Below are 27,829 nucleotides of genomic sequence, written 5' to 3'. Positions count from 1 at the left end.
CAAGCGTCCTTTTGTGGTTGGTCTATTTTAAGCCCTTCTTTGCGTTTTTGTTGGTAATTTTTCTGTTTAAGATGGCCCCCAAGCATACTACTGAAGTGATGTCTAGTGTTCATAAGACAAGAAGACTGTGATGCGCCTAAAGGAAAAAACACATGTTAAATATACATGTATATTAAATACATGTTAAATTTGGCTATTATGAACAATATACGTTAAATAAGCTTTGCTCAGGTTTGAGTCAAAGTGCTGTTTTCCTTGAGTTCAATGTTAATGAATCAACAATACATATAAATTTAAATAAACACACATAAAACAATGTTATATACTGATCGGCTGACAAAAATGATGTGACCGGATGCTCACAGGAACCTAACCCTGTATTTCCTCTAGAGTTCAGTGTTCTCCAGTTCAGCGTTCCACAGCTACTTTACAGAACATAACTACTGCAAATGATAACTGGCTGCATATTCAGAGTTGTGCCATCATCACACAGTCTAATTTTAAAATATTTTCATTATCCCCAAAAGAAACTCCGTACCCATTTATCAGTCATTCTCCGTTTTCCCCCTTTAATCTACTTTATTTCTCTATGGATTTGCCTATTCTGGACATTCAATGAAATTACACAGTATGTGGTCTTTTGGAACTAGCTTCTTTCACTTAGCTTAAAGTCTTAAAGGCTCATCTATTCTGCAACATGTATCAGTATTTTACTTTTTATGGTTACATAATATTTCACTGCATGAATATACCACATTTTGTTTATCCATTTATTAGCTGATAGACATTTAGGTTGTTTTTACTTTTTGACTATTATGAACAATGCTATGAAAAATACTATGAACATCTGTGTACAAGATTTTCTGTAGATATATGTTTTCAATTCTCTTAGATATATATATACGTAGCAGTGTAACTAATGGGTAATATAGGAACTCTATGTTTAACTTTTTGGGGAACTGTCTAACAGTCTTCCAAAGTGGCTGCACTACTTTACAATCCCATCAGCAATGTATGAGGGTTCCAATTTCTCCATATCCTTACCAACACTTGTCATTAATTTTTTTTATTTTAGCCATTCAAGTGGTATGAGGTGGTATCTCATTATAGTTCTGATTTGCATTTCCCTAATGACTGATGATATTAAGCATTTTTTCATGTGCTTATTTGACCATTTGTCTACCTTCTTTGGGAAATGTTTATTCAAATCCTTGGCTCAATTTTAATTTAGATCTTATTTCTTTCAACAATGTTTCTAGTTTTCAGTGTGCAAGTCCTGCAATTTTTGTTGTTAAATTTATTCCTAAGTATTTTTTTCTTCTTGATACTGTAAGTGGAGTTTTCTGAATCTTATTTAGATTATTCATTGCTAGCATACAGAAATACAACTGCTATTTGTATGTTGATCTTGCATCCTGCAATCTTGCTGAACATGTCTATTTAGCAATAATAGTTTTTTTGTTGTTGTTAATTCACCTTTATTCTCTAAATTCTATTTGTATTCCTTAAACAACCAAACTAATTATAAAAGTTGGCTTCCATCTCAATAAAGCTGCTATTTCAAAAAAAAAAAAAAAAAAAAAAAAAACCCACAATAACTTTCTAGCTGTGCTGGAATGAGTTCCTTTCTGTGGCCTTTTGCCTTGGTTCTTTAGAAAAACAGCTTAATTTTTCCCCTAAGGCCTGAGAAGTTACCTCTGTCCTAGTTTTCTACCCTAGAGGGTTTGTTACTTTCGTCCAAGTTGACTGACATTTCCTGGGTAAGCTATAAACAACTTGATGATTTGATAATTTTTGTCTGGCCCTGGGCTGCTTGCAGGGATTGGTCAACATACTTATGCAAATGAAGTGACTATAGCCTACTATGCAAATGAGGTGACCAGGGCCTACCAAGAGGGGATCGGTCAGTTTGTGGCCCTCGCTGAAATTAAGTTACAGAAAAATATACAAATATAATATGAACAATCACATATTCACAGAAAACTCTCAAATTTTAACTTTAACAATATGAATTACAGGAATTACATTTTCTTTTCAAACTTACCTAAATTTTACTTACTGTCACCAAAGAGATAAGAATTTCAACCATTCAAATTTTAACAAAAATTCAAAGATGAATAACAAAAATATAAGAAAGATTAACAACAGATGCAGTCCCAGCTTACAAATGGTCAAGAACCAAAAGATATTTACAAAATCAATTGTTTGGAACTTAGAATCTACATTTCCCCAAAGAAACAATGGTCTCCAGAAGTCTCGGATTCTTAAAGCTCAAGTATATTACATACTGATCATGTGACTGGGGGTAAATTACTTAATTTTTCCAGATTTCAGATCCTTGACACAAATATATGCCCTACTTAAGTAAAATTAAAAGTGAAAAATGTTCTACAGTGCATCAAGTTGTGAATGAGAAAGCTTCAGCAATTTTTAAAAACAAATGTTCTCTCCATATTTAAAGCTTTCTTCACTCATTATAAAGTCAGGAAATGGTAAGAACAGTTATCAACAGTAATCACCGCAATTATTTATAATTGGTAACATCTAAACCCTTACTAAGTAGCCCTGGTGCGTAGTGGTTAAGCACTCAGCTGCTAACTGAAAGGCTGGCGGTTCAAACCCACCAGCTGCTCAGTGGGAGAAAGATGTGGCAGTCTGCTTCTGTAAAAATTACAGCCTTGTAATCTTTGGGGTAGAACTATGGGGCAGTTCTTCTCTGTCCTATAGCGTTGCTATGAGTTGAAATTAACTCGACAGCAACGGGCTAAGCCCTTACTATGTGCTAAGCAGGTTGTTCTAGGTGCTTTACGTGTATTATTTCTCTCAATCATAACAATAACTGTACAAGGAAAGTACTGTTACACCATTTTACAGATGAGGAAACAGAAATAAAACACACTGCTCAATATTACACAGCTGTTAGATGAACCAGGATTTCAGCTTGGGTAGTCTGAATCAGAACACATGTTTTTAACTACTCTGCTTTAAAATTCAACATTTATAAAATGTTATCAAAGCTTATTTCAGTAATTTTACAGAAAAAAACGGGAATGTAGGTATTCTAATCTGTGAACCAATAAGCTGAAAGACAAAAACAAGGGCAGAAAAGTGGGTTCCACGAACCGTAAAGTACGGCAGAGTTAACATTACTAACTGTATCTTTCTTCTCTTTATGGCTACTCATAGAGCAGATTTAATTATGTCACCAATTAAGCAGTATGAAACAAAGCGACCCAAATATTAATGAAAAGTATATGCTAAAGAACACAGGAATTTCAGTTCCTAAATAAAAACTATTAAGCAAAGCAGACTAGGAATAGCTCATTTATGACTGGAACTTACTTCTATAATATATTTAAAAACAAAAAGCCATTTATAGCTACTTAAAAGCATTAATGTGACCCCCAAATTTCACAAAATTGGTTAGCCTTATAATGAATCAATAAGACTGTAAAAAACTATTTAGTTTGGTTTTTGGATATTTGAAAGTAACTTCTGAATTTATTTTACTTTGCTATTTATATTAAAAACTTCCAACAGAATGAATTCAACACTGATGAGTTACTACTACCTCCTTTTCGGTGTAGTCATTTCATAGTCATTAAAATATTATTTAAATGATTTTTTATGGCAGTATTTATTTAACTACCACAGTGAAAAATGAGACTTTAGGAATAATCTACTTCACTAAGAACAAGCTGAAAGAAATGGTTTGAAAATAATGATATCTTTAAATAAACGTCAATATATTTTCTAAATACGTGTGAGATATTCAGCACCTAAAATATTATAATACTATAACAATGATAATAAAAACAAATGCAGCAGCAGCTAACACTTACATAGTGCTTAACACGTGTGAGACACTATTCTGATTCAATATATTCATTTAACTCTATGAGGCAGATGATACGGAAAGAGGTGAAGTAATGGGCCTAGGTTCACAGAACTAGTAAGTGAGTTCACGTTCCTCACAAATAAGCTATGTGATAAATTAGACAAAGACCAGTAGATGAAATTTTATAAATAAATGAAAAAAAAAAATGTTGTGCACTGTGTAAGTCATAAATATTCCTACAAAATACACAATAGTATATGACTCCGTACCTCTGGCAAGTATACACTTGTCTAGCAACAAAATAAAAAACTAACAACATGAATCAATATTTAAAAGAAGACCAAGTAAATAGCTCATAGAAAGTCAATTAAGAAGTTGGTAGCAGACAGAGGAATTGTAGAGAAATTACATTTTTACGTCAGTCTTTTTATGAATAGTTTATAAAATGCTCATTCCTGTACAAGAATATTTTTAAATGAGACTTTCTTATAAATCTCATGATATATTAGCACACACACTCATCAAACAGAAATTAAAAATATATATTAATTTTCATGAAAAGATTCTTTTAGGTTCAGTTAACACATCAGATGTTTGCAATTCAAATAATGTTATTATTTAATTTGCTGTTAGGCCAATAATGCAATGAATTTAAATTAGAAACATAAAAAACATAAATTGTATTAAACCTACAAATCAAGCCCTCTGAACCTTACACAATTTCATAGTAAAACCATTGTGTTACGACATGATAAACCATTTCAAAAACCAACCAACATGATATTGGTCCTAAGAAACATTAGCTATAGAGCTAATTAAAATTAGCATCATTAGCTGATGGAGAATCAGGGTACACTCATTACTAGCAATAAAAACTCAAAATTCATCGAAAAACTGTTACAATCTATCGTCACAAAAGGATAGCCTGTTAATTTAATAATCACCCACTATTAAAAGCAAAATATTTAGAAGTCAGATTCCCAAAGAAAAGTACTAAGCAGCAAACATTAGTCCATCACTGCTTTGTGTATATGCACAGAAAAGCCAGATGAAAGAGTGTAATGAGAGAAAAGGAAGCAGTTTTTGGTCCTTTCGGAAGTCTTCCACAGTGATTGGTTTAGTCAACTATATATTTAAACTGATAAATTTGAAAAATATGATTTTATACAAAGTCACAAGCACTTATCCTTAATTCTGAAATCCAAAAAGCTGGAAAAAATTTAAGCTTTTTTCATGAATATCATGCAAATTCACTTGGTGGTAAAACCTGACCTGAACTGACATGCAAATAAAGTCTTCATGGACTTGAAGTAAACAGTCACTCATTTTGCTGCAGGAATATTAACGTGTTTGATTACAGAACACCCAAGCTGATGGTGTTAAAAACAAAGGCTACTTTTTAAAAAAACACATGGCTGCAAGGATTTTGAAAAAAAGAGACTGTGAACATACATTCCAAATTAAGATGTTACCTGATACTCAGAATCCAGTCTAAATGAAGAGTCTCTTGAGTGATAGGTATCATTTAAACTACTTCCTCTGCTTCCAGACATCATCCTACCACTTAAAGAGCTGGATGGCTGAACAGAAATTCTTCTTGGGATCCTTGAAGGTTTAGACTCCATTCTTAAGGTTTCCTGTGAAATGCAAATTTCGATTAATTGCCTTTGGGAAAACATGCAAACCTTTAATTCTTAATCCTCCTTAATCATCAGCTCAAATCAAGAATTAGCCATGTAAATTAATTAACTATATGTGGCCTGCAAGTTGTGAAACTATCACCGTGTTGCTTCTATAAGCAGAAGTCTGAAATCCATTAAAGGTTCTTTGCTGTTTATAAAATGAAACAAACACTTTAAAAGGCAGATGAGGTACTTTGAGATCTGTTTCCAAGCCTGGGCTCTTTCCCCTACCAAATTTTGTCTCTATATAGAATCCTACATGAATTTGTCCTTGATTCTCTTGCTATTCTTTACTATTAGTGTCCAACATATATAACCTAAGCATTAACGATAATGTACTATTTGCATACCTCTTGACACAACATGTAAGTCCTTGGGTGGTACAAATAGTTTGTGCTCGACTATTAACCTAAAGATTGGCAGTTTGAACCCACCCAGCAGCACCGCAGAAGGCCTGGCAATCTCCTGTAGATTTCAGCCAAGAAAACCGTATACAGCAGATCTACTCTGTAACACATGGGGTCACCATGAATAGGAATCGATTTGATGGCAATGGGTATTCTATATACTCAACATAACATGATGTCCTGGGTGGCAAAAACAGTTAACGTGCTCAGCTGCTAACCAAAATGTCGGAGGTTCAAGTCCACCCAGAGGTTCCTGCGAACCTGCCCCCTCTCACACAGCAACTCCAGCCCCTTCCTTTCATGGAAGATGGGGGGCGGAGGGGGGGTCCACTCCAGTTTACTTACTATAGATCATTTAATCTCCAAAACTACCTTCTTAGGTAGGTTAACTATATTATCTCTACTTTATACGTATGAAAACTGGCAATCTACTTCTGAACAATCAGCTACTAAAAACCCTATGGAGCACAGTTCTACTCTGACACATGTGGGACTGCCATGAGTCTGAACTGACTCAATGGCAACTGGTTTCAACACAACTTGCTCTCAAAGGCCTTTGTATGTGCTTGGAAAGTTTATATATCCCCCATTCAATTCCTGGTTATTTCTGTAAACATGTTTTCTTCTCTGCATGCTTCCACTTTGTACATACTTTTATTAAGACATTATATTACCTTATAATTTGTTTACTTGTCTATCTGCCCTTCTTTTGGGCAGAACCACTTTAGTACAAGCAGTCCCCGACTTAGATGAACCGCAGTTAAAACCGTTCATTTTTTTTGGTACGTTTTACTGTTATAGGTATATATTAAAATATATTTGTTAGTTTATATGTAGTTTTTCCAAGCCAAAAAGACAAATAAAGATCGGATTTATAAAGATACTGACAATGAAAGGCAATAATGAAAACTAAAAAAGAAAAGTTATTTGACTTATGTAAGAATCAACTTACAACAGAGCTGTTGGAATGGAACCCTGGCATAAGCTGGGGGACTGCCTGTATTTTATCACCATTGTCTGGAATATAATAGGTACTCAATAAGCAGAAGTTGAAATTAATGGAAGAATGAATGCATTTTCCTTTCTTATAGATTCTCTTAATTGTGTCACTGAGTTGGTTAGGTGTCAACGAGTTGGTTCCAACTCATAGTGACCTCATGTTCAACAGAACGAAACAGTGCCCAGTCCTGCACTATCCTCGCAATTGTTGCTATATTTGAGCCCATTGTTGCAGGCACTGTGTCAATCCATCTCATTGACGGTCTTCCTCTTTTTCACTGACTCTCTACTTTACCAAGCATGATGTCCTTCTCCAGGGACTGGTCCCTCCTCACAAAATGTCCAAAGTACGTGAGATGAAGTCTCGTCATCCTCATGTCTAAGGAGCATTGTGACTGTACTTCTTCCAAGACAGATTTGCTCATTCTTCTGGCAGTCCATGGTACAGTCAATATTCTTTGCCAACACCACTAATTCATAGGCATCAATTCTTCAGTTTTCCTTATTCATTGCCCAGCTTTCTCAAGCATAAGAGGCTACTGAAAATACCATGGCTTGAGTCAGGCACACCTTAGTCCTTAGAGTGCCATCTTTGCTTTTTAAAACTTTAAAGAGGTCTCCTGCCCCACATTTGCCCAATGCAATGCATTGTTTGATTTCCTGACTGCTGCATTCATGAGCAGTGATTGTGGATCCAAGTACAAATAGTAATAACTCGTTGCTGTCGAGTTGGTTCCGAGCTTTATCGGACAGAGGAGAACTGCCCCATAGGGTTTCCAAGGAGTGGCTGGGGGATTCGAACCGCCAACCTTTTGGTTAGCAGCCGAGTTCTTAACCACTGCACTGTCAGGGCTCCAAAAATAGTAATAGTTAAAAAAAAAAAAAAACCCACGCGCACACATATAGCAATAACTGATATTGAGCATTATATGCCAAGCTGGGGGGCGGAGGGGGGGTCCACTCCAGTTTACTTACTATAGATCATTTAATCTCCAAAACTACCTTCTTAGGTAGGTTAACTATATTATCTCTACTTTATACGTATGAAAACTGGCACTGAGAAACTATGTAATTTGAGCAAGGTCACACAGCTGTGAAGTGTTTCCCACATGTTTTCAAAGATTTTTTTATAGTATTACAAAATAATCACAATAGTTTAAGTGAAAAAAGGCAATTAATAAAACTGCAAAAGCTGTATGATTTTAATTATGCAAAAATTATGAAAGAGAAACTTGGAAGGAAACAAACCAAATGCCAAATTTGCTTTATATAAAATGTAGAACTGAGTGCCTTCCCCTTTTACAAATTTTTTAATAGCTTCTGTGTTTTCTTCACTAAACATTTCTTATCCCACAACAAGAGTCACCACTCGGTGTCTCATTTTTAACAAATAAAAATAGAATCCTACAATATGTAATCTTTTGTGTCTGGCTTCCTTTGTTCAAGGTATTTATGAGGTTCATCCATGTTGTTACATGTAGTTGTAGTAAACCCACTCTAATTGGCTTACACAGTATTCCACTGTATGAATGTACTCAATTTGCCCTTTTTATTATGGATGGACGCTGGATTGTTTCAAGTTTTTGGCTACTACAAATAATGCTACTATATGAACAGCATTTTTAAATATTAAATTTTTTTTTTTTTTTAATTTTCTGGAGAAAGGATTTAGAATGAGGCCTCTAGATACCTGAGATACCACTAGATGTGAGAGCAGAAAGATGAGAAGCACAAAAGTAGCAAACAGAAAGAAAGCAATAGCTACCACAACAATCTCTTCAACTTCTTCTATAGTCATCAACTTTCAAGGTCAAAATTCTAAATTATTTATTTCTTTACATTTTGGTAGGGAACTGTAATTCAGACAAGTACAAACAGATGCACTTATTCAATCTAAAGCTTAGATTAGGTAAATTTGCTTTATTAAAACATTCAAATATAAACATTTAAGTAAGATATCCCATTTTCAGCACGCATCCTCATTAATTTGTCAACTCAGTTTTGGACTAATCACATCTTTCGACCTTAAAGTTACTACAAAAGAATTTCCTTTTACAGTATTTGTCGTATAAACATAATATCAAGCAATGACAGAAAAAAAATTAAAGAGAGCAAAAACAAAAACAAAAATAACATGGTCTATATCGTAGTGGGAGGTATACAACAAAAACGAAAAAAATATAAATCACGTATCAATTAAAATCACACAACTAAGATATACAGCTAATGAGAAATCAGAGTAAGTTATACTATAGGGTATGACTAAAAGAAAGCTTCTCCTAAGAGGTCAGTTTTGAACTTCCAGTTAAACATGACAGGTTATCCTTATGCATCTATTTTGCCCCCCCTTTCCAAAACTCTGATAAAATGACAGCAAATTAATCAAAAAGCTTTAAAACATGAAACGGAAAGAAGGCCACAGAAAGCACGAGATTTCAATATATATTTGGAAAACAGAAACTAGGAGGAGTGGTAGAGCAATTCAGCAGAGAGGATGAAACTAACTATACCCTCCGTACCTAGAAAGGTAGGAACTGGAAGCAAAGCATTTGGCTTCACAGCACCATAGAAAACATCAAGACGTGGAGGTAGAAGATGTCATAAAAAGGGATGGTGCATGGGATTGAAAAGAGAGTTGTTAAATTAAAATCTGTATTTGGAGCACTAGAATCCCAGATTTCTTCCCAGCTCTATCCCCCCAAAGACACAATATTTACTCTCTGGAAAATCAGAATCTCACAGGCAATTTTTCCCCCATAAATGTACAATCATCTCAGGAAAGGGGAGCTAGGAAGAATGGTAGATAATAAGGAATAAAAGAAAATCTATATGCTCATTGTTGAGACCCAAACACTCTCTTTCCTGGTGTGCTTCTACAATGCTGTCAGGAGATTAAGCTATTTCTCTTGGATCATCCAAGAACACCAGAGATAAAATTTCTGGGTACTGACATTTGCAATGTCCTTTATTAAAAAGCTAGTTTGCCACTTGGCCATCCTACCTTACAACAAAGTCCATGGGTCACCAAGAGTTTCTAATCAGCTTTTTAACTTGCTCCTCTAGTAGACAGACACTGAGGGTTACTAGGCATCCAAAGAAGGGCTCCAAAAACCGAAACAACCAACCAAAAAAAGAGGAACCTAGAAAAAGAAGCTTTATCCTCTAAGGGATGAAAAAACATTCATTCATAAAATAAGAATTAGATGCTTAACAATGCAGAATATAATAAAGAGCCATTGAAATTCACAATGTGATACACTGAAATAAACTCAACATAAGAACTGGGAGAAAGCTGAGGAAATCTCCCAGAAAGCAGGACAAAAAGAAATAAAAAATGTAACATGCAAATAAGATAACTGTTCAGGGGAATTTGACTAGGGTTATTGTGGACCCTGGTAGCAAAGTGGTTAAGCTCTTGGCTGCTATCCACCAGCTGTTCCTTGGAAACCCTATGGGGCAGTTCTACTCTGTCCTACAGGGTTGCTATGAGTCAGAATTGACTCGATGGCAACTGGTTTGGTTTTTTTGGTTATAGTTATTGAGAGAAGAAAATGAAGACGAAACTACCAAAGGAATAAAATATTTTTCTTCTAGAACTGAAGGATACAAATCTCCAAACTGAAAACAAGAGTACTCAGCAGTATTAAAGAAAAAAGACCAACACGATGCGAAATATATCATCTTGAAATTTCAGAAGACCAGAAATAAAGGAAAGATCCTAAAAGTTTCCAGAATGGAAAAATGGGTGACAATCAAAGGAAAAGGAATTGCAAGAGTATTAAAAACTAAGATAACAAAGCAAAATCCATGGCAGGAAGAAAAAAAATCTTAATCTTGAATTCCAATCTAGCAACTAAGTGTGAGGTGGAGAATAGGACATATTTTCAGACCTGTAAGGTCTCCACCAAACAACACAAAACTTTAGGAAGCTAATGGGCCTGCCCTAGGAAAATGAGAGTGTAGAGCATGGAAGAGCAAAACACAGAACCCAGGAAATAGTTTCAAAGGAAAGGAGGGTGGTATGAAGAATGCACAGGGAGCAACCCATCCAGACTACAGTAAGACCACAATTAATGAAAGGTAAATTCTAAGGGGAGGGAGGGAGGGAGAGAAGAAGGGGGATAGAGAGAGAGAGAGTCACACGGAAACATTTCATGGGCACCTAGCAGAGATTATAATTGGGAAAAAAAGCTGAGCATACAGACCACAAGATGATTTTAAAAATTAGGTTTTTTTTTTTTAAACTTAGGAAAAAGAGTTGTTCAAGAAAGAAGTCATAATTTTGACTGAGTGAACTCCTTACTATTTACATAATCAATAACGTCAACAAAGACTGCCAGCTGAATCAATAATTTTGCTACAAATATGCTGTGGGATGAAAATGGATAGAAAGATGATGGTAGTAAGGAAAAGACAAGAGATATGTGATATTGAAAATTCATGAAACAATATAAACACATCTTTTAGAAACATGAATGTTAAATCCTAGAAGACATAGCTAAAGAGTTAAGGGTAGCTTACTTTGGAGAGTGGGATTGTGGTGAGGGGTGGGGCAAGAGTTTGCTGTTTTACTTATAAGTTAAAAAAAACGAAATCAGTTGCCACTGAGTCGATTCTGACTCATGGAAACCCCCATGTGTTTCCAAGTAGAACTATACTCCATAGGGTTTTCAATGATCGTGGTCTTTTGAATTGTGACTGCCTTTTGAATTGAGACTGCCAAGGCTTTCTTCCAGTGCAACTCTGGGCAGATTCAAACTCTCAACCTTTTGGTTAGTAGCCGAGCACTTAACAGTTTGTGCCTCCCAAGGACTTTACTTCTAAGTAGGATGACCATATTTCCCATGTTCCCAGAACAATCCCAGTTTATGCCCAAAAAAGTCCTAGTTTAGCTTCATTATCCCGGGACAATTATTAATAGTACCTGCATTGTCTCTTAAAAGTGTCCTGGTTTGGATGATACAGCATATAGTCAGCTGACTTATAAACCTTACTTATAAACCTTTTGTATCACTTTCATTAACTATGTAAATATTTGGTATATGCCCACATAGTTTTTCATTAAAAAATAAAAGGTGAATTTTAAACTGGAAGTTTAAAGAACACATACATTAGGAGAAAGAATAGCAGAAAACATGGAAAAGCCCATAAATGATTTAACAAGTAGCAGATTTGTTATTTTATGAAGAAAACTATAAAAATACTAAACAAGAGACTGTATTTGTGATTTGAGGATTTTAAACAGAGAGACAAAATGCTTTCTGAAAAATATAGGTCTACAGTTTGTTCTTTAACAATAGTAACGATCCTTAAATCATATTTCTCATAGTTTACTTTGACTATTTTATAGTCAATACTAACCTGCAGACTTACTTGCAGGGTGAAAGAAACTAACCTAGTCAGAAATCTGCTCAAAGCAAACCTCTTGAGAGGAGACAGAAAGGCAGAGTCCTATGAGAGATAAAATTTATACCACATGAAACTATTTTTGGCAACCCTGCTACATAAACTGATTGAATTTTTACAATGTAGGTGGTTACACAAAAATATCCTAATTTGGTTGCATAAGTTGGAGGTCAAAAGCATAAAAAAAAAAACCCTGAAAAACCAAATGTGCAGTCCTTGAAAAACTTCTACCAGATCATTTAGGAAGTTCTGTGATATCTTTTCAAGCTCGTTCATTTAACACACAGTTTTCTGAATGTTTACTAAGTGCCAGGCACTATACTAAACAAAGAGGTGAGGTGGGGGACAACACTGAACACAACTGAGAGCACCTGCCCTCAATGGGGAACAAATATACTATACAAATAACCATGCAATTAAAAAAATTAAAGGTGCTGTTATAACTATACAGACTAGTACTAAAAAGGCATTTGAAGCTTAATGCTTTTAATCAAGACTTAACTAAACAGTGCAAAAAAGTTTATATGCATAATCTTTCTTCAGTGATCTAGATAAGGGTCTCCTAGTTTCCTTCATGCCTGGTGAAACAGAGGGCCAGTAAGGGTGAAGAGACCCTCCATGAGATGGACTGGCACAACAGCTGCAGGACTGGGCAAGTTTCGTTCTGTTCTACCTAAGGTTGCCATGAGTCGGAGCTGACTTGACAGCAACTATCTATCTTATATATCTAGTTTCCTTCTGTCACTAGATAGTGTTTTTTTACATTTAGACCTCATTCAAAGTTGGAAAGTCAGGATCTCTTTGTGTGTTTGATGATAATAACTTATTACCAGTGTCAGCTTCATAGACATACAATCTGTGCAATCATACAGGGCCTGGCACTTGTTTAAAAGCTCTGCTGCTCACATCTTGAACTTCTGAATAATTTTATCCTTGAATTTATGTTTTGTAAGTGAAGTACACGATAGTGGAGCATGAGCTTGAGCAGAGAAGATACAAACATGCCCACTCTACCTTGTCACTCAATTTGTATATAGCACTCATGATTGCTATACAGCTTGCCCAAGCAGCTTAACTTGTGCTTAAATTGTACTTGCTTTGAGCCTTGCTGAAGCTTCCATGGTTCACTGGAATTCTGTGCTAATGTTCCATATCAACAACTGGTCTAGGATTTAGTGGGGGGTACTGACAGCCCGAAGAGGTGACACTTCGTTTTACCAAAACTTGTTTTGAATGCAGAAAGAACAAAATGGTGAGCCAGACAAACTTTATGATCAGTATTTGAGATTTTTACTTTATTAAACTTTTCAACTTTTGAAAGGTAGTACTTTGGATGAAAATTCTGACGTTCATATTTAACTCCAGGAGTTTACCTAAATAGCCATATTTTATCTCTGTTAAGTGTGTCCTCACCTTAAAATATTATTAATAGTGGCCAACATAAGTAACAAAACTGGAAAATGGGTATTCATATCAACTCCAGAATTTATGCAGTTATGTCTATTTCACAAACCTGTGGTTTACAAGCTACTCAAGAATACAGTTACTTTTTCTGGTAGGTAATTTCACATCACAGGGATTCCTCGCAAACTCTCTGAAGAGCTCTTTAAAGAAACTCCACTTTTAGTGTCCTGTTGATCACTATAAAGGATCTTGAAACAGAAAAAAAGTTTTTGCTGCCCATAAACAGCACAGTTTATATCTATTCTGTGTATATAATCTTGCCTTACACTTTAAGAAGTCCAGGTAAAAAGCTTAAAGAAATTCTGCATAATACCAAATACTGAAATTAATTTTGGCTTGATGTAAGCTGCAAGTTACCAAAATCTTAGTCACGTTAAACACAACTGAAAATACATCTTACAACTCTTACTACAATACAAATTTAATTTTACAATGCTTTTCAGAAAGATTTTATTTACATTAGGCCTACCCTAGGTAAACCAACGAAGTTTGTCTCTAACACCAAGCTAGGCTTTGTCTAAAGGGGAGCTCATCATTAACCCAAACACTTCCCTTTGTATTTTCCCAATCAAGCTTTAAACTGCTTCCCATTACCTTAAGGAGGAAATTCAAATATTTTGGCCCAGCATCCACAACTGCAATCTATCTTTTCCACTTAATTTCCAACTACCATCTTAAAAAAAAACCTAGCTCCAGTTCAGCTTTTTAAAACAAGTTGTTACTAAGTTTATTAAAAAAATGTTCTGCATCCCACTTTGATGAATGGCGTCTGGGGTCTCAAAAGCTAGTGAGCGGCCATCTAAGATGCATAAACCCACCTGGAGCAAAGGAGAATGAAGAACACCAAAGGCACAAGGAAAATATTAGCCCAAGAAACAGAAAGGGCCACATAAACCCAAAGACTCCATCAGCCTGAGACCAGAAGAACTAGATGGTGCCCGGCTACCACCAACTGTCCTGACAGGGAACACAACAGAAGAGTCCCTGACAGAGCAGGAGAAAAGTGGGGTGCAGAATTCAAATTCTAGTTAAAAGACCAGACTTAACGGTTTGACTGAGACTGAAGGGACCCCAGAAGACATGGCACGCAGACTCTCTGTCAGCCCAAAACTGAAACCATTCCCGAGGCCAACTCTTCAGAAAAAGATTAGACCGGACTATGGGACATAAAATGATACTCGTGAAGAGTGTGCTTCTTAGCTCAAGTAGATACATGAACTAACTGGGCAGCTCCTGTCCAGAGGCAAGATAAGAAGGCAGAGAGGGTGAGGAGCTGGCTGAATGGACACGAGAAATCCGGGGTTGAAAGGAGGAGTGTGCTGTCACAGTACAGGAGAGAAACTAGGGTCACATAACAATGTATAAATTTTTGTATGAGAAACTAACTTATATTGTAAACTTTTACTTAAAGCACAATTAAAAAATAAGTTGTTACTGAACACCTAAAACAAACCAGGCATGATGTAAAACTCTAGGACTATAGTAACAAGACCTACCTCCTGAACTCGTATTTCGGGGGTGGGGGAAATGGAGAGAAATAAATAAATAACCAGCCAACCATGATACAATATAAGTGTAACAGCAGAGATATACAAAATGCCATGCAAAGAGTCTCTAGTTCTTGATAACGACAAATTATTCAAACCAATCCTTCCCTCAAAACAAAACAAAAGAAAAAAAGGATAATATATATGAAGAGTCTTGCCTTAAAAGCATTGAGAAGTGACAGGATAGTAACGATGACTAGGCCAATAAGGAAAAACTGGAAGCTAGAGAGATGTGAGAGTACAAAAGCCACTTTTGCTCTGAGGACATTTGTAGATTCCTAGTAAATTCAAACTTTCATTTTGCCAGTCTCATGGTAGGAAACCAAAGCCCAGGAGATGCACAAGGTGAGGAATTTAAAAGGCCACTTCCCCACAATAAGCTGGACTCCAAAGGGCTACAATCTCAGGTAAGAGTTAAACCAGAAATACTCAAGCTCTAACACAGATTTGCAGCATAGGGTGATATTTCCTGGATGATAAATGAAAGCTCAAACTTTATTTTGGTTTAAGGTAGTCCCAGTGTAATAATCCACCAGACAGGAGCAAACACAAATCTTCCTAGAATAATGTATCTTCATACTATGCCTTAAATTTCTATAAATAATTTTTCAAGTATAATAAGTAAGGGATAACCAAGTGTACAATGAAATAAAGCATCATAAACAACATCCTTGAGACACAAGAGACAAGAGGAAAAAAAGATACGAGTAAAAATGTCAAATCAAGTATTTCCGGCAGATTAAAAACAACTATGCTTGTAATAAGGAGCCTTCGTGGCACAGTGGTTAAGTGCTTGGCTGTTAACCAAAAGGTCGGTGGTTTAAACTCACCAACCGCTCCGCAGGAAAAAGGTGTGGCGGTCTGCTCCCATAAAGATCACAGCCTTGGCTACCCTACGGGGCAGGTCTACTGTCCTACAGGGTCACTATGAGTTGGAATTAATGGTAACAGGTTTTTTTTTTTTTTTTTTTTTTAATGCTCACACTGTTTAAATAAAGAGAAGCTTGAAAGTAAGTACAGGAAACAAGAAACTGCAAAAAGAAAAAAACTTTTAGAAAAAAGTCAAACATAAATTTTAATGCTAAAATATATAATAAGCATAATCAAATATAAAAGACAGTACAAGAATCAAACATATCCAGAACAGGGAATATTCTGTAACACAACAGGCCTGAACTCTTCAAAAGATCATGAAAATAAAATGATGGGAAAGAAGCGAGCACAGACCAACAGAGACATGGAGACCTCATACCACCAAGAAAGTAGTGCCAGGAGTAAGTGCGTCCTTTGGACCTGGGGTCCCTGTGCTGTGAAGCTCCTAGACCAAGGGAAGACTGAAGACGAGGACCTTCCTCCAGAGCCGACAGAGAGAAAAAGTCTTCCTCTGGAGCTGCTGCCCTAAATTCGGACTTCTAACCTACTAGACTGTGAGAGAAAAAATTTCTGTTTGTTAAAGCCATCCACTTGTCATATTTCTGTTACAGCAGCACTAAATAGCTAAGACAATACTTTTTTCAGAAAATATGTATATATGAAGACACATGTTGCTGTTGTTGTGTGCTGTTAAATTGACTCTGACTCACAGCAACCCATTAGGACAGAGTAGAACTGCCCATAGGGTTTCCTAAGCTGTAATCTTTACAGGAGAAAAAAAAAAAAAAGATACTGAAGGAGAAGTCCAAGCTGCACTGAAGGCACTGGCTAAAAACAAGGCTCCAGGAATTGATGGAATATCAATCGAGATGTTTCAATAAATGGATGCAGCGCTGGAAGTACTTACTTGCCTATGCCAAGAAATTTGCAAGACAGCTACCTGGCCAACTGACTGGAAGAGATCCATGTTTATGCCTATTTCCAAGTAAGGTGATCCAACCGAATGTGGAAATTATCAAACAATATCATACGCAAGTAAAAGTTTGCTGAACATTACTGAAGAGCTGTTGCAGCAGTATGTCGACAGAGAACTCCGAGAAATTCAGGCTGGATTTAAAAGAGGATGTAGAACCAGAGGTATCATTGCTGATATCAGATAGATCCTGGCTGAAAGCAGAGAATACCAGAAAAATGTTTACCTGTGTTTTATTGACTGTGCAAAGGCCATTTGACTGTGTGGATCATAACAAATTACAGATAACATTGCAAAAATGGGAATTCCAGAACACTTAATTGTGCTCATGAGGAACCTGTACACAGATCAAGAGGTAGTTGTTCAGACAGAAAAATGGGACACTGTGTGGTTTAAAGTCAGGGAAGGTGTGCGTCAGGGCTGCATCCTTTCGCCACACCTATTCAATCTGCATGCCGACCAAATAATCCGAGAAGCTGGACTATATGAAGAAAAAACAAGGCATCAGGATTGGAGGAAGACTCATCAACAACTTGCTTTATGCAGACGACACAACCCTGCTTGCAGAAAGCGAAGAGGACTTGAAGCAGTTACTGATGAAGATCAAAAACCATGGGCTTCAGTATGGATTCACCTCAACATAAAAATAACAAAAATCCTCACAACTGGACCAATAAGCAACATCATGATAAACGGAGAAAATATTGAAGTTGTCAAGGATTTCATTTTACTTGGATCCACAATCAACACCCATGGAAGCAGCAGTCAAGAAATCAAAAGATGCACTGCACTGGCAAATCTGCTGCAAAAGACCTCTTTAAAGTGTTAAAAAGTAAAGATGTTACCTTGAAGACCAAGGTGAGCCTGACCCAAGCCATGGTGTTTTCAATCGCCTCATATGCATGTGAAAGCTGGACAATGAATAAGGAAGACTCAAGAAGAATTGACATGTTTGAATTATGGTGTTGGCGAAGAATGTCGAATATACTACGGACTGCCAAAACAACAAACAAATCTGTCTTGGAAGAAGTACAACCAGAATGCTCCTTGGAAGCAAGCATGGGAGACTATGTCTTACGTACTTTGGAAATCTTGTCAGGAGGGATCAGTCCCCAGAGTAGAACATCAAGCTTAGTAAAGTACAGGGTCAACAAAAACGAGGAAGATCCTCAACGAGATGGACTGATGCAGTGGCTGCAACAATAGGCTCAAGCACAGCAACGACTGTGAGCATGGCAGAGGACTGGGTAGTGTCTTGTTCTGTGGTGCACAGGGTCGCTATGAGTCAGAACTGACTCAACGGCATCTAACAACAATCTTTAGAGGAGTAGATCACCAGGTCTTTTCTCTCTCGGAACTGCTGGTGGGTTTGAACCAGCAATCTTTCGATTAGCAGCCTAGCGTTTAACCATTGTACCACCAGCGCTCTTTATAGCTATGTAGATTCAAAGCAAATACGGCAAAATATTAAGTAGTGAATGTAAGTGAGGATATATGGGTGTTAAACCACAATAGAACATCACTCTCTATAATAAAATAATATATAAAACCGATTTTTTTAGCTCATGAAAGAGCAAAGGATGCAAGGCAACCAGATGAACTGAATTCCAAAGAATGAAAAAGTCCTTACACAGGGAGAGATTGGACAGAGATGGCCACTATAAAAACTGATAAGGGCCAAAATTCATCCAATTCTTAAGTTCCTAAAGGTCAAATACTGTAACACTTTAGAATCCCTGGGAGTCCCAGACACAAGGCGAGTCGTATTTCCACAGGCCTCCACTGAGTGCTCACAAAGGCAGCCAGGAGACCTGAAAGAGTCCCCCTCTCTGTAACACAAGCATGAAAGGCCAGTCTAAGTTTGAGAGAAGAAGAGGACCACCTGGAGAAACCCAACCATGCTCAAGATTCTGCATGTGTATAATGTGGTGGTCAGCTGCTGCTAAGACAGGAGCAGGAAACCAACTCTCAGCAAGGACTCTGCACTGATATAAAGCAGAAGTCTGCGACTAGTGGGGAAAGGATATGAAATCCACCTGTACTCCAGACACTGTAACAACAGTAGGTAAGTAAAAGTGCAGAAATGCTGGGAAAACCTCACCTCTAAAGATGAGGCCCACAGAGCCTGTCTAAAACTGGAGAAGGCTCAGTAGAACTAGTAACCCCGACCCCCTAACCATGAGTTTAGCTCCAAGAAGCAACAGCACTCTACTGTTGAGGGAGGAGCAGGAGCCAGAAAGAGAATCCCCTCTGCAGCGCAAAAGTACAGTTGAGAGTGCTACAAAAATTGAACAAAATCCTCCAGCACTACAGGCCTCACACTAGTCTAGTTAATAAAAAAACCTATTGCCTTAGAGTCGATTCTGACTTGTAGCAACCCTATAGCAGTTCACTATTGGACTAAAACTCAAATCCAGCTCAACTACAGACTAACCTAATACAATCCACCACACTAACAGCCTGACAGAAGTAGAGTGCACCCATATTCCGACACAGATATTATTTATCTGTCTCTACTGCTCTTTTATTTATAAAATTTAGCATTCAATCAAAAATTATCAGACATAGGAGAAAATTTAGGTGACCTTGGGTTTGGCGATGACTTTTTAGAGACAACACCAAAAAACACGATTGATGAAAGAAAAAATCGTAAGTTAGATTTCATTAAACTAAAAAAACTTCTGCTCCGTGAAACACACTATTAAGAGTATGAGAAGACAAGCCACAGACTGGGAGAACATCTTTGCAAAACACAACTGAGAAAGAACGTGTATCTGAAACATGCAAACAACTTACTCAACAATAAGAAAGCAAACAACGCAATCAAAACATGGAGAAAGATCTGAACAGACACCTCACCAACAAAGACGTTGTTGTTGGGTGCTGTTGAGTCGGTTCCAACTCATACCAACTCTACATAGAACAGAACGAAACACTGCCCAGTTCTGCGCCATCCTCACAATCTGTGCTATGTTTGAGCCCACTGTTGCAGCCACTGTGTCAATCTATCTTGTTGAAGGTCTTTCTCTTTTTTGCTGACCCTCTACCAAGCATGATGTCCTTCTCCAGGGACTGGTCTCTACTGATACCATGTCCAAAGTATGTAAAACATAGTCTTGCCATTCTTCCTTCTAAGGACTATTCTTGCTGTACTTCTTCCAAGACAGATTTGCTCGTTCTTGTGGCAGTCCATGGTATATTCAAGATTCTTCACCAACACCTTAACTCAAAGGCATCAATTCTTTTTCAGTCTTTCTTATTCACCAAATAAAGACATATAACTGGCAAATAAGCATATGAAACATACTTAACGTCATGTGTCATTAACCTGTAAAAACCAAACCTGCTGCCGTCAAGTCTATTCTGACTCATAGCAACTCTACAGGACAGAGTGGTACTGCCCCACAGGGTTTCCAAGGCTGTAATCTTTATGGAAGCAGTTTGCCAAATATTTCTCCCGCTGAGCTGCTGGACGGTTTGAACTGCTGACCTTTCAGTTAGCAGCCAAGCACTTAAACACTGCACCACCAGGGCTCCATCATAAGTCATTAGGAAATTGCAAATTAAAACAACAAGATATCACTACACACCTGTTAGTATGTCCATGAAGAGCTGGAATTTTATTTCCCCATTCCTTGAATGTGGGATAGCCTTTGTAAGACTTCCTTTGACTAAGAGAATACAGCATACGTGACACTATGTGATTTCCAAGGCTGTATGAAGTATTAAAACTTCCATCTTCACTTTATTGGAATGCTGCCTGAGACCTCCATGTCATGAAAGACCACATGGACCAAGGCCCAGATGTAACCAATACTAACTGTCAGACATGTGAGCAAGGTCATCTTGATCGCTCAGCCTGGCGATCCTCCAGCTGAAGGCTGGTAAATGAGTGAAGCCAGGCAACACTAGTAGAAATGACCAGCAAGCACAAACAATCATGAAAAATAGTGAAGCTGTTTTATTCCCTAAATTTTGAAGTGGTTGGTTATACAGCAATAGATTGAAGCTTCACAATTTAATCCTAATTTTTGATGGTGTTAGCTGCCATTAAGTTGACCCTGACTCATGGCCACCCGATGCACAACAGAACCATACGTGCCCAGTCCTGCGCCAACCTTATGACCGGCTGCAGGTCAGACCACCGTGATCCATAGGGCTTTTATTTGCTAAGTTTCAGAAGCAGATCACCATGCCTTTCTTCCTAGTCTGTCTTAGTCTGGAATCTCTGCTGAAACCTGTTCAGCATCATGGATGTTAGCTGCCATAGAATCAATTCCAACTCACTGCGACCTCACATGCACAGAGTAGAACTGCTCCGTAGAGTTTTCAAAGCTGAGATCGTGCAGAAGCAGATCACACGGTCTGTCTCTGAGATACCTCTGGGTATGTTTGAATTTCTAACCTTTTGGCTAGCAGTTGAGCACTTAACCATTTGCGCCACCCAGGGACTCCTTGTTTGGCATCATAGCAACACATAAACCACCACTGACAGATGGGCGGTGGCTGAGCATGAGGTGCACTGGCTGGAAATCAAATCGGGAGTCTTCCACATGGAAGATGAGCATTCTACACTGAACCATCAATGTCTTTGCATCTTAACTTCTACTTACCCACAATTCTCGTACCATTATCTTATGTCCCTAGTCTCTATATGAAAAAACGGATTCCATTACTGTTTCTAACTTGGAATCTGTCTTAAACTAAATATCATTGAAGGGAGGTTGCAATTAATGAACTACAAAAGCACAACATTACTACAAGATAAATTCGTGGCATGAAGACCAGCATTACCACACAAATTACCAATGGATTTCAACAGTCAGTCTCTTCAGGAACAAAAACATTCTTACCTAATAAAAACGACAATCTTCAAGACAATTCTACTATCTGTCTCTAGTTTATATATCTTTCTGTTTAAAAAATATGCCTCTGGGTGGAAAAAAAATTCTTTTTTCATTAATGGGAGAACTTAGTGTTTTATCTATCTTAGAGAACCTAACGACAAGGAAGCTAAGGTGGTCAAATGAGAAAAGCGCATTTTGAAAATATAATTTTTTGGTTTTAATTTTCTAAATGCTTCTTGATTTTTGCCTTACATTTAAATACTTATAACACAAAGATATACTCAAGTGTTGAAAAACAAAAAACTACGAAAAAGTTTAACATTTCCATGAGAAAATGGCTATAACGCTAAGTCTACACTAGAGCACTTTAAGAGATATGATACCCTCTTCTCCTTGAAGTTAATTTAATCTTAAGTGTCATCTTTAAAGCTTCATTCAGTAAGTGGAAACCATTTTAGGGTTCTTTCTCAGGGCTTTGAACTAGTTCTTTCTGATTTGAACACCGTGCGGAGAATTTGCTTTTCCACCCCAGACATACTGAATCAGAACCTACATTTTAACAACATCCCCAGGTGAAATGCAAATTCTCAGAATCACCTGGGGATGTTGTTAAAATGCGGATTCTGGTTCAGTATATCTGGGGTAGAAATGCAAATTCTCAGCAGGGAGTCGAACTGGAAAGAACTCGGTTCAAAGCCCTGGTCTTTCTTGAGGATGAAAAACACATTACACTAAAGTGAAATGATCATAATAGAAAGAGGATGACTACCTTTTAAGGTTCAAAATTTGCCCTCTTTTAAAGTTGTTGACAAAAATGGGTGTAGAGCAGTAGATGACTTTAAAACCAGGTGGTTCAACGTATCTAGTCTAACCAGTAAAGCCACAGAGGAAAATATACTTGAGAGCAAGAAAAACCAGCTTTAACCAAATGAAACCAGGTCAAGGTAGAAAAGTTAAAAATTAAGATAAATGAAAATTAAACTCCAGTCAACTCTCGAATTATAAAATAATTTTACTCCCTCCATAAAATTATTAGCAACTATATTAAGCATAGAATTTTTGTGAAATAATGATTTATGAGAAGATAAATTATTTCACTGTAATAAAATTCTGATTTAGTGAATTGCAGAAGATCTTAGTAGGAACTCAAAATTTACTCATTTTAAGTTGTAGTGTTCTAATACAATCAGTTGTTGATTCAGTTATTGAACAGTTAAAAGGTTCATTAGTTCTTAAGTTTAATTTGTTGGTTAAAAATGAGGTTTCATGAAAACCTGTGCATTTCATGTCTGCATTTCCCACTGTTCTTTATTACTGAAACTTAATTACCTGTGGTAACAGAAGTATATTATCAACAAAAATAATCTAAAAATCATTTTTATCTGGCTTACGGACACATTAACTCCACGTCCCATAGCATAAAGCACGAATTTTCTAATAAGGCAAAAAAAGTCTTTCACGTCAGGCTCTAATCTCCAATTCCTAAAACAAATCATGATATCATGACTTTGCTCAGTTCCCCTATCAAACTCCAAGTCATCCTTCACATCTTAATTCAAGCAATACTTCCTGTGAAATTATCCCCCCAGGATTAAGCACCCTTCCTCTGTGCTCCCACAGTACTACTATATACTTACACTAAGAATAATTGTTTACATTTTGGTCCGAGAGCTAAATTGTAAGTTGTAGAGGGCAGACACTAGACACTGTCTTTCTTGTAATGTGAAGCCCTAATCCAGTAGCCAGAACACAACAAAAACCTAAAACCCAAACCCATTGCCTGTCAAGTGGATTCCAACTCACGGCGACCCTACAGGACTTAGACTTGCCCCAAAGGGTTTCCAAGGAGCAGCTGGTGGATTCGAACTGCCGACCTTTTGGTTAGCAGCCAAGCTCTTAATCACTGTGCCACCAGGGCTCCAGAACACAACAAATTACCAACAAATACATATTTACATTATTTGACAGATTTTACACTATTAAAATTACTTTCCTGGAACATAATATTAAAATGCGGGCAGCTCCTGAACATATATCAGATGAAGAGTTGTGTGAGGTCCATTTAGAGCTGATTACAGGTTGGCTGTTAGGAGAGCTACGGATGAGTTTATGTCCAAGGTAATATGAAACCTACATGTAGAACATATGTGCATGTCTATATTAAGTGTATCTTCGTGTTTCATCTGGGAAAATAAGCCATCTTGCCAATGTAGCAGAAAGAAGAAATAACTTGTACTTCTTTAAGACAGACACTTCAGCCACCATGTAACTTTGAAAAATACTCAAGACCATGCATGCTACATCTGTGGTATAAAGTAAAACAAAAGTGGTAAAGTTCTTATCTAACGACTGTATATAACATAGTACTTACATAAATATTACTACGTGTATGAAGCAGTCAGCACTATGGGGGACATCATGGGTAGAGTAAAATTTTAAAGTTATTTTCACCAGAACGCATGAATATGAACTGGACATAACTCCAATTGTGTATCTTTATTAAAAATTCAGTAGACTGCTTCACATACTATTTTATTTAACCCAATCCTCACTTCAACTCTAGGAATTAACGGCTGTGTTCCTGAGGAAATCTCAAGAGGTTACATAATGATGGCAAAATCAAGACTCAAGCCTAGATCTTTTGTCTCTAAGTGCTACTGACCCTACACCACTGTTTCTCACAAAGCTGTAGAGCTGAAAAATGAAACGCTGTAGAGCTGAAAAATGAAAGGGTGACAAAATTTTTGTTATCTCACAAAAAAAATCTAGATCCACTATGTGTCTGCTTTCTTAACAACAGCTGCAAGGGGGTAATTTAAAATAATGAAAAAAAAGAAAAACATCTAAAAAAAAAAGTGCTACAAAATCTAAGAAAACCTTATTAAACTCATTTGGCGTATTTACTCTTAACAAAGTGAAAGTTACCAAAAGTGCTGAAAGACACCAGTCTCCACCAATTTATTACCAAAACAAGATTAGTATTTTTTTGCGTCTATACACGTTCATCTTTACTACGCAGTTTCATCAAAATGAGGGAGTATTCTAATACTGGTGCGTTGGATATTTTTACTTTCTACGGCAACAGGTCGTCTTTTATACATTATCATCACCTATTTCAACTTGAAGAAATTCAAGTATTTACAATAACACGAAAATAACTCCTAAAGTATCACGATATTCAAGAACTGGAACCATCAACGAGCAAAGCTTCACAGAATCGAAGGGTCGACCGAGTCGCTTCATTCGAGGTTGAGTTGGCAAAGCCCCAGCCCTTCCTGCCTCACTTAAATACTTCACTCGCTACACTCCCGGCCCGCAGGGCTCCGGAGGACCCTCGTTACCCTGAACCAAGAGGAGGTCGCCCCAAGCTAACGTAGGGCTTAAGCGTTTTTCCCTTGCTACCACTCATCCATAAAGAGGACACACAATCTGCCCATCCAAACGTCACGAACTCCACCATAAGACGAAAGGCCACCGGGAGAGGAGGCCTGAGCCTGGCCCTCCTTTCGTACCGGCTGTGTCCCCAATCAAGCGCCTCTATACCATCTTGATAGGAAGCGGTCTCCGAGTCCCAAGGCCTGCACTTCGTTTCCTCCCCTCCCCCACCCGCGGCCTGAACTCTAATCACTTCCCCAGGAGGGAAAACCTGGAGCTCCGCAGCTTATTACCTCTCCTCGCAGGCTGGCACTGAACAGGCCGCGTCCCGCTCGCAACGAGCACACTGCCGTCTTCCTCCGTCTTCTAGGCCTCTCGCTGAAGCAGAATAGTCCGCAACGAAGCACAATGGCGCCCGCCCCTCTCCCAGATCCGGCGCAGAACCAGCCGCCGCCGTTAAGGGCCCCTCCCTTTCGCTCCTCCCCCACTTCGCGGACTCCGCCGGCTTCTCGCGAGAGTAGCGGCGCGGCGGGGATCCGAGAGCTGCTACGTGCTCGACGTACCCCGCCGCGGGGTGGTGCTCTGACTGCGGGAACCGTTGAAGGGCTGTTCCTGGGGAGGCAGCGAGGCGCCACCGGTAAGCGGCTGCGGTTGATCGGCCGGCGGGCTGGCGGCTGGGCAGGCGAGTGTGCGGACGCCAGGAGTGGGGCGCCGGAGCCCCGGCCCTACTTGGCCATCCTCGCCTGGTGAGGGGCTCTGAACCAGCCCTGTCGCCTCCCGGTACCCGGGTCCCCGCCCACAGGCTCCTGCCCCGTCGGGCAAACCTTTCTGGCCCACAACTCAAAATACAACCTAGCTCTATTTTTTTTTTTTTTTTCTACTGTTAGTAAGCGGCGCAGTGAATGTTTATTGAATTGAATTAAGCACTGCCTTTGCCGACCTTCCCTCCTCCCCCTTTGACTCCCTGCCTACCCGGTTTGATCAGATTGCAAACCTTCCCTTACGGGTTGGAGCCGAGTTGTGTGTAGTCTCTTTACTTGTGGTAATTCAGTGGTGGTGGTGGTGGTGTACTTTTAAAATCATGTATTTTAAAATCGTGACATTAATCTTTGATAGTATAACTACAGATTTTGCAGTACAAATTCACTAATTGAGAGGTAGAATTGAGGGAAATGGTCTGGTGAATATTAGACAAAACTTTAAAAAACTGTAAATGTGATGAGCTAAGACCTAAGATGTAAATGAGTATTAATAAATAAAAGGGAGTTGGTTAGAGAAAAAAACCACAACTTACGTAAATTTAGGTTATATTATGTGGATTTTAAATAACGTGTAATAAATCTATAAGTTCTTTAACGCTAAAGATCAGTTGTTGAAACTGAAAGCATTTGATTTAAAGAAAGTGACATTTTATTAAGTTGTTTTAACTTTAATAAGAATGAGGATCCAAAGAATTCCAATAAGTGAAATGTTAAGTTTATATTATTTTTTTTATCTTTGCATCTGAAAGGAAGAGAGTATCACTTATTATCCTCATTTTTACCGTGTCTTGAAGACTAACAGACTGTCCAGGCTTCACTATTGTAAATTGTAAAATATTGTAAATTTTAAAGGTTAAAAATTTGATTATTATTATTTAAAAAGTTGACACGTAAATGCCAGTATAACTTTTTAGGGTATGAGTTGAAGATTATAGAATAAAGTGAACACAAATTACATTAGAGGAAGTTAATTCATCCTTTTTTAGAAAAATAATTCTTTTTCCAGCCTGGGTGTACTTGTGGTTATGGATACATACAACCTAAAGAACTAGATTATATAAGTTCAGATCACAGTCCTGCCCCTTAATACCTTTATTGTCCTGCACAATTTCTTAACCTTGCTAAACCTAGGTTTCTTATAAAATTAGTATAATAACAATACCTGTACTCCGTGGGAGCCCTGGTGGTGCAGTGGTTAAAAGATCAACTGCTAACAAAAGGTCAGCAGTTTGAATCCACCAGCTGCTCCTTAGAAACCCTGTGGGGCAGTTCTACTGTGTCCTATAGGGTCGCTGTGAGGCGGAATCGACTTGACAGCAACAGATTTGATTTTTTACAGTTGAAAGGATTAAATGAGATAATACATCAGTTCCTGGAACATAGTAAGCATTCCATAATTGTTAGCTATTATATTCCATGTCCAAACCACTACTATTTTCTCTTTCTAGGGCTTAATACATAGGTCTCTTAAACATCTCAAGTTTATCCTGCACTAAGGAATGACTGCATCATTTTCCTGAGCTATGGCAGTCAGACCTGGTAGTTGTAACTTCTCTAAAGAATCCCCAAACCTGGCAAGGATTGTGCAGAGTTTGGCAGATTGTGGCTTTATCCCCAGCCAACAATGATGATATCATCAGAGGTGAGCATGGCACCA

The 27,829-nt window shown here is 37.8% G+C and overlaps 2 protein-coding genes across 4 annotated transcripts in view; one reads left to right on the top strand and one right to left on the bottom strand.

Moving 5' to 3' along the window:
• The window catches only part of MARCHF7 (membrane associated ring-CH-type finger 7), a 50,676-nt gene extending 24,808 nt beyond the window's left edge, over positions 1-25,868 (bottom strand). The window contains exons 1-2 of one of the 3 annotated variants that reach the window (XM_023730437.1): positions 25,705-25,868; positions 5,311-5,475 (exon numbers count right to left, since the gene is read on the bottom strand). In XM_023730437.1, the coding sequence (XP_023586205.1) occupies positions 5,311-5,463 (153 nt within the window). In that variant the 5' untranslated portion in view covers positions 5,464-5,475; positions 25,705-25,868. Of the gene's footprint in view, positions 1-5,310; positions 6,228-25,704 lie in introns of those variants that run through there. The other 2 variants (XM_023730436.1, XM_004375413.2) reach the window with 2 other exon arrangements.
• A 79-nt stretch (positions 25,869-25,947) lies between these two features.
• BAZ2B (bromodomain adjacent to zinc finger domain 2B) overlaps positions 25,948-27,829 on the top strand; it is a 463,486-nt gene continuing 461,604 nt past the window's right edge. Inside the window, exon 1 of the mRNA XM_023730420.1 lies at positions 25,948-26,048. The gene's annotated coding sequence lies outside the window, so the exon portion shown is untranslated. The remainder of the gene's footprint in view (positions 26,049-27,829) is intronic.

This window comes from Trichechus manatus, unplaced genomic scaffold (assembly GCF_000243295.1).
Source record: "Trichechus manatus latirostris isolate Lorelei unplaced genomic scaffold, TriManLat1.0 scaffold00036, whole genome shotgun sequence".
NCBI classification, from domain to species: domain Eukaryota; kingdom Metazoa; phylum Chordata; class Mammalia; order Sirenia; family Trichechidae; genus Trichechus; species Trichechus manatus.
The sequence above is the reverse complement of the archived record's forward strand: the minus strand, read 5'-3'. Positions and strand labels throughout refer to the sequence as shown.